This window comes from Lithobates pipiens, unplaced genomic scaffold, assembly GCF_037356315.1.
Source record: "Lithobates pipiens isolate NorthernLeopardFrog02 unplaced genomic scaffold, aLitPip1_a1.2 Scaffold_22, whole genome shotgun sequence".
NCBI classification, from domain to species: Eukaryota; Metazoa; Chordata; class Amphibia; order Anura; family Ranidae; genus Lithobates; species Lithobates pipiens.
In genome coordinates this window covers 84,733,727-84,743,809 of record NW_027507784.1, presented here as the reverse complement: position 1 = coordinate 84,743,809, position 10,083 = coordinate 84,733,727, and the positions used below count along the sequence as shown (strand labels likewise).

General features: G+C 46.5%; 1 protein-coding gene across 1 annotated transcript; it reads right to left on the bottom strand.

The window, feature by feature from the left end:
• Positions 1-276: 276 nt before the first annotated feature.
• Positions 277-6,845, bottom strand: LOC143925420 (uncharacterized). The gene is made up of 2 exons (XM_077449972.1): positions 6,817-6,845; positions 277-1,639 (listed from the first exon to the last, which is right to left on the bottom strand). The coding sequence occupies exons 1-2, from the start codon at positions 6,828-6,830 to the stop codon at positions 766-768; spliced, it is 888 nt and encodes a 295-aa protein (XP_077306098.1). The 5' UTR covers positions 6,831-6,845; the 3' UTR covers positions 277-765.
• Positions 6,846-10,083: the final 3,238 nt, after the last annotated feature.

The following is a 10,083-nucleotide window of genomic DNA, read 5'->3' as shown; positions in this document are numbered from 1 at the left end:
CGTTTCCATTGTAACAGAATTTGGATCTGAAATTCAGCAACAAAATTTGTATTTTGGATGCTTCTGAATTATCAGAAATTCCTATGAAGCAAACCGCACATAGGAAATATATTCTGACCGCTAACAGATCTTGCTGAACCAGGGTACAGATGACAAACACTAGTGTGTTAGGGAGAGATTTTGCAAAAACTGCACAAAAAGTTACACCATTAAATGTTGTAGTTTAAAAATGCAGCTGTGTTTCTTAAGTTTTAAAATTAAGCAGGACACAGGAAATGCAATTTCAAAGCATATTTATTAAACAGAATTACGGTCCAAATGCAATGGTCACCACTTTCTCAGCCTGCCAAGGTATACAATTTTAAAGTTGTCCTTTGAAGTGAACCTTGGCATCAGTCATACAGGGCAAATGTAACTGATGTCACAGAAAGTACTCTGAAGTAGATTGCACTCGCCACCCCTGATATCCTGGTACTAGGACATTTCCCATCCTGTCTTCCCACAGAGGGAGAAGGGGAAAAAAAAAAAAAAGCCACATCACTTGCCCAGGTGGGCACAAAGTGAAAACAGGAATGTTCTACAGCCCTACAGGATTATCAATGGTATGGCAGCAGAGCATTGACCACAGGGGAAGGAATTACAATCTGCCCAAAACCTCTCCTGTGAAAGTCTTACATTGTCCAGTATGAGAACTAGTATAGGTCCACTGCTAATAGGAGTGACTGAAGACACATCAACTTTGGAAATCTAAACCTGAACTAAATTTCATGCATGTGGAAGGGGGTTATCAGTAGGTGGAGAAGGCTTGTCAAGAATTCTCATGTCACGGCAATGTAGCACAGGCTCTTTTCCCAATCCCATCTGGTAGACAAAGATGTAGACTTTTTGTTTGGGCTCCACAGTGAGTGTCATTGTCTCTGAAACTTCAGTGACCTCATTCCAATTCTCTTTCTCTGTGTTTGTACTAGAGCCACCGTATTCAGTGCTAAGGGAAAACTGGGCCTTAGTGATCAAAGCACCCAATCCTCCTGTCTCGGCCGAGACAGTTGCTGTTACTTTCCAGTTGTGCTCCATACTGGATACCTTCTCCTTTTCATATCCAACCTTCTTGGAAACCTGATTCTTCCATTGAAGGGGGGTCTGGGAGTCATTGTCAATGGTCTTGATGCACACCCACTCACCATAGGATGGGCCCTTGGCAATAGCCAAGCCTCCAGGCAGAAAGCCGTAGATGCTGGGATGGAAGGAGTAGGTATCAACACCCTCGTTTTTGTTGAAGTTGGTACATCTTGTGTACTTAATCCCTCCCCATTGGTCCTCAGGATTCACAAAATAGTAGTAATTTCTCACACCAAAATAATAAAGGCCATTTCTGCATTCCGGGTGTAGCGTGAATTCTTCACCCGCTTCATATTTGTTCATGTTCCTTGTTCGGCGATAGACCCCTCGGTCCTGAAAAATGATATAGAAGTATCCAAAAGCCGAACAATAATGACTGCCCCCTTGACAGTTAGGGTGTAGGGAATAAACAACTGCACTGCCATCTGTGTTCATGTTGTCATGTGTCATATAGTAATACTGGTCCACGCCACAAAAATCTGCTTTACTTTTGCTCTTTGGGACAATCATAGCTGAGATGCTGAAAAGGAAGAGAAACAAAAATACAATTAAGATATGCATCCATTAACCAGTCAAGCCATTTTAGATTTTACAGATGCAGTACAAGAAACATTACAGTATGTTAGGCTGCTGCCATGAGTAAGTATATTACCCATTACATAGGTCTGAACAAGGAACATATAGCTATCACAGCACTGGGCAGCAGAAATCTTCCAGCACCAACTTCATTTGTAGTTCTAAGAGGGGGAAGGTAATGCCAACCTGAACGTCACCTGCCCCCCACATTTTCTGGTGTTAGTATGGTCTTCAGGAGAGTCCATATTTTTTTCCCCAGATCTCTAGTGATCTTTTCCAGCACGTCATCATTTACATTTCCATGAAAGGAATGTTAAACCCAGTTTGTGCATTGATGGAACATGCAATATGGGCAGGTACAGGTGTGTTTAATATGTGTACCCTTTAAAAAGTTTAAAGCCACAACTGTAAAAATAAAGTAACTTTGATCCCGTCTTCTCTTATCCTCCCCTTCTTAACCACTTGCCGACCGCCTCACGCCGATGTACGTCATCAGAATGGCACGGGCAGGCATAAGCACGTACATGTACGTGCTTTGCCTCCCGCGGGTCGGGGGCCCGATCGGGCCCCCGCCCGGTGCCTGCGGCGGTCGGTTTTCGTTCGGGAGCGATCCCGGACGAGGGGACGGCCATTCATTCATGGCCACCCCCTCGCGATCGCTCCCGACGAATGGAAATCCCCGGTGACATCACTTCCTCTCCTGTAATGTAAACACAGGAGAGGAAGTGATGTATTCTCTCCTCCGTGTCGGTATTTTTCGTTCCGACACGGAGGAGAGCGGATCAGTGAGTTGCACCAACACATCCCACACACAGTAGAACATGCCAGGCACACTCACACCCCCCCTTTACCCCCCGATCACCCCCCCAATTACCCCTGCCCCCCAGTCACAGTGACACCAATGTCATTTTTTTTTTTTTTTTTTTTTTTTGCATTGGTGTCATTTGTGACTGTAATAACTGTTAGGGCAGTTAGGGTTAGCCCCCTTTAGTTCTAATGTACCCCCCTAACCCCCCCAATAAAGGTTTAACCCCGTGATCACCCCCCGTCGCCAGTGTCACTAAGGCTGGGTTCACATTGCAGCGGTTTATGAGAACGAATGTGATTCGCACCGCACTGCAGTGCAAATCACATCCGATCTCTGTGCGATTCGAGTTCAGCCATTCGCCGCACCCGCCGCACCCGCCACACCCGCCGCACCCGCCGCAAATTCGCACGGGACCCTTTTTTTGGCCCGCAGCAGAATCGGATCGCATGGGTGTTCACACCATGCGATCCGAGTTTGCAGATCGCACTGCGATATGCGAACTGATCTGGGGGTGTCAGTAACATTTCACTGACACTCCCAGCAGTTCGCATAGGGCAGTGTGAACTGCCGCCGGGAGGCATGCGATGCGGGAACCCGCCGCGGATTCGCGGCGTTTCCGCATCGCTCCAGTGTGAACCCAGCCTAATAAGCGATCATTTTTCTGATCGCCGTATTAGTGTCACAGGTGACGCTAGTTAGGCAGGTAGGTATTTAGGTTCGCCGCAGCTTTTTATAGCGCTAGGGACCCCCATATACTACCGCATAAAGCCCCCTGATTGCCCCCTAGTTAACCCTTTCACCAGTGATCACCATATAACTGTTACAGGTGACGCTGGTTGGTTAGTTATTTTTTTATAGTTTCAGGGCACCCGCCATTTATTACCTAATAAAGGTTTAACCCCCTGATCACCCGGCAGGTGTCATTTGTGACTAATAACTGTTAGGGCAGTTAGGGTTAGCCCCCTTTAGTTCTAAGGTACCCCCCTAACCCCCCCAATAAAGGTTTAACCCCGTGATCACCCCCCGTCGCCAGTGTCACTAAGGCTGGGTTCACATTGCAGCGGTTTATGAGAACGGATGTGATTCGCACCGCACTGCAGTGCAAATCACATCCGATCTCTGTGCGATTCGAGTTCAGCTATACAGATAGTATGGCTGAATTCGTGTCGCACCCGCCGCACCCGCCGCAAACTCGCACGGGACCCTTTTTTTGGTCCGCAGCAGAATCGGATCGCATGGGTGTTCACACCATGCGATCCAAGTTTGCAGATCGCACTGCGATATGCGAACTGATCTGGGGGTGTCATTAACATTTCACTGACACTCCCAGCAGTTCGCATAGGGCAGTGTGAACTGCCGCCGGGAGGCATGCGATGCGGGAACCCGCCGCGCATTCGTGGCGTTCCCGCATCGCTCCAGTGTGAACCCAGCCTAATAAGCGATCGTTTTTCTGATCGCTGTATTAGTGTCACAGGTGACGCTAGTTAGGCAGGTAGGTATTTAGGTTCGCCGCAGCTTTTTATAGCGCCAGGGACCCCCATATACTACCGCATAAAGCCCCCTGATTGCCCCCTAGTTAACCCTTTCACCAGTGATCACCATATAACTGTTACAGGTGACGCTGGTTGGTTAGTTATTTTTTTATAGTTTCAGGGCACCCGCCATTTATTACCTAGTCTCACTAGTGTACCCCTAAATTTAGGGGTGTCTACTTTCTAAAATGGGGTCATTTGGGGGGGGGGGTTTGTGCCATCTTGGCATTTTATGGCCTTCAAAACTGTAACGCCCTTAGAAAGCCTGAAGGCGGTGCTTGGTTTTTGGGGCCCCGTACGCGGCTAGGCTCCCAAAAAGTCCCACATATGTGGTATCCCCGTACTCAGGAGAAGCAGCAGAATTTATTTTGGGGTGTCATTTCACATATGCCCATGGCATGCGTGAGCAATATATCATTTAGTGACAACTTTGTGAAAAAAAAAAAAAGTTTGTAATTTTCCCGCAACTTGTGGCAAAATATAAAATATTCCATGGACTCAACATGCCTCTCAGCAAATAGCTTGGGGTGTCTACTTTCTAAAATGGGGTCATTTGTGGGGGTTTTGTGCCATCTTGGCATTTTATGGCCTTCAAAACTGTAATAGGTAGTGAGAAGTGAACTCAAAAAATTACGCCCTTAGAAAGCCTGAAGGCGGTGCTTGGTTTTCGGGGCCCCGTACGCGGCTAGGCTCCCAAAAAGTCCCACATATGTGGTATCCCCGTACTCAGGAGAAGCAGCAGAATTTATTTTGGGGTGTCATTTCACATATGCCCATGGCATGCATGAGCAATATATCATTTAGTGACAACTTTGTGAAAAAAAAAAAAAAAAAAAAAAAGTTTGTAATTTTCCCGCAACTTGTGGCAAAATATAAAATATTCCATGGACTCAACATGCCTCTCAGCAAATAGCTTGGGGTGTCTACTTTCTAAAATGGGGTCATTTGTGGGGGTTTTGTGCCATCTTGGCATTTTATGGCCTTCAAAACTGTAATAGGTAGTGAGGCGTGAAATCAAAAATTTACGCCCTTAGAAAGCCTGAAGGCGGTGCTTGGTTTTCGGGGCCCTGTACGCGGCTAGGCTCCCAAAAAGTCCCACATATGTGGTATCCCCGTACTCAGGAGAAGCAGCAGAATTTATTTTGGGGTGTCATTTCACATACGCCCATAGCATGTGTGAGCAATATATCATTTAGTGACAACTTTGTGTAAAAAAAAAAAAAAAATTTTTTTTTTGTCATTATTCAATCGCTTGAGGCAAAAAAATAAAATATTCAATGGGCTCAACATGCCTCTTATCAATTTCCTTAGGGGGTCTACTTTCCAAAATGGGGTCATTTGGGGGGGTTTTGTACTGCCCTGTCATTTTAGCACCTCAAGAAATGAGATAGGCAGTCGTAAACTAAAAGCTGCGTAAATTCCAGAAAACGTACCTTAGTTTGTAGATGTGACAACTTTTGCGCAAACCAATAAATATACAATTATTGACTTTTTTTTTACCAAAGACATGTGGCTGAATACATTTTGGCCTAAATGTATGACTAAAATTGAGTTTATTGGATTTTTCTAATAACAAAAAGTAGAAAATATCATTTTTTTTCAAAATTTGCGGTCTTTTTACGTTTATATCGCAAAAAATAAAAATCGCAGAGGCAATCAAATACCATCAAAAGAAAGCTCTATTTGTGGGAAGAAAAGGACGCAAATTTTGTTTGGGTACAACATTGCATGACCGCGCAATTACCAGTTAAAGCAGCGCAGTGCCAAAGTGTAAAAAGACCTCTGGTCATTTACCAGCAAAATGGTCCGGTCTGAAAGTGGTTAAGCAGCACCCAGTCTGATTGTGCAGAGTGCCCCCTCCCAGCTCTGTACTTTCTCAGTTGTGTGTATTGCTAGAGTTTCTCTTGGGAGGGTGCATGAGATCAGCACAGGGCCAATCAGCACTGTCCAGAGGGTCAGGGGTACGGCAGCCCCAGAACAGTCAGGAGAATAAAACTAACTACCTGCTTTAACCAAAATACTGATACCTTGTTTCCCCAAAAATAAGACAGTAGTGCTTATTTTTGGGGTAGGTCTTACCATGTAATATGCCGTCTTCTGTCCCCCTCCCTGTCAGGAGTTCCCAGTGTGAACCGAATTAAAATGCTTGTAAAATCCTATAATATGCTCTATTACAGCATAGCACCCACCTGGCCATGATTTTGAGGGACGCTCTCTGATTTGGAGCAAAGTCCCTCATTTCAGTCTGATCTATATAGTTGTATATAAAAGGCACTTTTTTTGAAAGATAAAGTGTTTTGCAGTGCTAAACCTTTCATCCATTTTATAAATTGCTGCATTTGTAAATTCCAAAAGCCAATATAAAAGGATTTATCCTTTAAGGTTTAACCAATCTTGTGTTTTTTCTACAATTCTTTAAGGGGGTGTGTCCTATGCCTGCATAGGTTTGCAGATAGGTGTCCCTCAATTCCATCTCAAAAGGTTGAGTTGTACGTTACAATAATGTATTATAGAAACACATACTACAGTAATAGAGCGGATTATAGGATTTTACAACCATTTTAAACTAGGGATCATTCTCAGGAACACAGTAAAAGTCACAAGACTGCTATATACATACACTGTTAACGAGAAAATGAATTTAGCCATTGAGATTTACTAAACAATTGCATTTCCATGTACTGTGGGAGATCAGATATAGTGAATGCAGGGTCCTGGGTTTAGGAATACATTAAGACTCACACACTCACTAAAAGGGTTAAAAATCTCACCATAACTGACCTCTCAAAATGCATGTTGCTTGGCTGTCATACTGATTAAATGCCTTCTGTACTCTGAGGGCCTCATCTAGAAGAAGTATACAAATCAGAAGATCTGACTTATTGACTTTCCTGATCTGCAGGCTGTTCTCAGTCAGCAATATTAGGAGAAACTCATAATTGACAACCTACATTTTACCCAGGGTAGGTATCCTTTGTTCTTGCTTACCATAATTATGTAATCAGAAGTCACTTTGCTCATATCAGACCAGTACATGCTGATTGGTTGCTACAGGCATTAGGTGGGGGGGATTGTAGCAATGCTCTGGTCTCCCAACTCTCCAATGGGCTCATCCTAGCCTACCACAATATGTGCCCCATCAATACTGTATGCTGGGTGGCCTCAAAAGTCAATCATAGCCATGTGTGGTCAGTGAAGGGTGGGCCCAAGAATGGACATCCTAGTGAAAGTAGCAATGTGCAGGTTAGGTTGTCCAGTGGCGGAACTACCGCCATAGCAGCACATGCGGGCGCTATGGGGCCCGCAGTCAAATGGGGCCCGGTGAGGACAGGCGCTATGGCTCCGCGGGAGATAGCGGGCGGCTCCGCGGGTGGCCCGCGGGCAGTCCGCGGCTCCGCGGGTGGTCCGCGGGCGGTCCGCGGGCGGCTCCGCGGGTGGTCCGCAGGCGGCTCCGCGGGTGAGAGCTAGCGGTCCGCGGGCGGCCCGCGGGTGGACCGCGGGCGGCTCCGCGGGTGAGAGCGGGGGGCTCCGCGGGTCCGCGGGAGTCCGCTGCTCCGCGGGTGGACCGCGGGCGGCTCCGCGGGTGAGAGCGGGGGGCTCCGCGGGTCCGCGGGTGATAGTGGGAGGCAGATGAGAGTGGCCGGTCCGCTGGTGAGAGAGTGGGCGTGAGCGGGCTGGCCAATCAGGGAGCTGACGGACGAGGGAGCATAGAGATGACATCATCTCTCGCCGCCCTCTCCTCCCTGCAGTGCAGTTCCCCCCTCACTGTGCAGGCAGCCAGGAAGCAGAGAGATGACATTATCTCTCTGCTGCCTGACTGATAATCTGCTGGCTGACTCTGTGACACAGCAGGAAAGTGGCAGAGCAAGTGACAATCCATAATGTGTGGCAGGCGACGTGGCAAGTGACAACCCAGGACGTGGCAAGTGACAATCCGTAACGTGTGGCAGGTGACGTGGCAAGTGAAAATCCATGACGTGGCAAATGACAATCCATAATGTGTGGCAGGCAACGTGGCAAGTGGCAACCAGGGACGTGGCAAGTGACAATCCGTAACGTGTGGCAGGTGACATGGCAAGTGACAAACTGGATGTGGCAAGTGACAATCCGTAACATGTGGCAGGCGACGTGGCAAGTGAAAATCCGTGACGTGACAAGTGACAATCCGTAATGTGTGGCAGGTGACGTGGCAAGTGACAACCCGGGACGTGCAAGTGACAATCCATAATGTGTGGCAAGTGACAATCTAGGATGTGGTAAGTGACAATCTGTAATGTGTGGCAATCTAGGACGTGGCAAGTGACAATCCGTAATGTGTGGCAGGTGACGTGGCAAGTGACAACCTGGATGTGGCAAGTGACAATCTGTAACATGTGGCAGGTGACGTGGCAAGTGAAAATCCGTGACGTGACAATCCGTAATGTGTGGCAGGTGACGTGGCAAGTGACAACCCGGGACGTGCAAGTGACAATCCATAATGTGTGGCAAGTGACAATCTAGGATGTGGTAAGTGACAATCTGTAATGTGTGGCAATCTAGGACGTGGCAAGTGACAATCCGTAATGTGTGGCAGGTGACGTGGCAAGTGACAACCTGGATGTGGCAAGTGACAATCCGTAACATGTGGCAGGTGACGTGGCAAGTGAAAATCCGTGATGTGACAAGTGACAATCCGTAATGTGTGGCAGGTGACGTGGCAAGTGACAACACGAGACGTGGCAAGTGACAATCTAGGACATGGCAAGTGACAATCCGTAATGTGTGGCAGGTAATGTGGCAAGTGACAATCCGGGACTTGGCAAGTGGACGATCCGCAACATGTGGCAGGTGACATTCTGCAACGTGTGACAAGTGACAATCTGCATCTGGTGGCAGGCGACGTGGCAAGTGGACAATCTGCAATGTGTAGCAGGTGATGTGACAAGTGACAATCCTTAATGTGTGGCAAGTGACAATCCAGGACGTGGCAAGTTACAATCCATAATGTGTGGCAAGTGACGTGGCAAGTGACAATCCAGGACGTGGCATGTGACAATCCATAATGTGTGGCAAGTGACAATCCGCAACATGTGGCAGGTGACATTCCGCAACGTGTGACAAGTTACAATCTGCATCTGGTGGCAGGCGATGATGGCAAGTGACACGCTCAGGGATCCCACTGATTTTGCATTATGGTGAGTTGAACTATTTCATTTTATATAACAGAACAGAAATTGGTTAAAAGGCCTGGAGGTCAGCAATGTGTTCCCTTCAGGGGCTGCATAGAGTATACTGCATACTTTGTTGTTCAAAATTAATATAAGCCGTTGCCTGGGTACTGTGCCACATGGGTGTGGTAGTCTGTTGTTTAATGGCATTAGTTCATTTTTTTTTGGTGGGGGGGGGGGGCCCATACAACATTTTGCTATGGGGCCCTGTGATTTCTAGTTACGCCCCTGAGGTTGTCCCAAGATCTCTGGAAAGTAATATAGTTTCAGACACTTGAAATGTTGGACGAAAAGCAAATGGAGGAGAAAAATAAAAATATGTCCCAACCCCTACTATACAAGAGTGCACATCCATATAAATTAAATCATTCATACCCAACACCTATAGTTTACATTCTTCAGTATAAGAAATTACACTAGAAAAGACCAATTCCATATACTTACAATGCAAAGCCTGGGTGCAGAGCTGAAAAAGATCCGTGGTGCTCAGTACATATGAGCCCAACAATCTGAGCTCCTTCTTATATATGTAGATCACCCAACACACTGATCTCTGATTGGCTGGGTTCACCTTCATTATAATCACCTGATACAATCTCAGGGGGACTTTTGTTAAAGAAAATTAGCCACACATTTGCAATTCGGACTGCTTCTTATTTAGCAAAGTATATGTGAGATTTTCTTTTGTGTGTTTCCAACCCCTGGGATCCTGGGCAGCCAAAGTACAACTAAAATATTTTTTTTCATTTTTGGAGGGAGAGAGGCTGACCATACATTATACAATTTTCTTATTCAATTTCCTTTAGATTTACCTTCAACTATGTTGTGCAAGAGCCTGCCT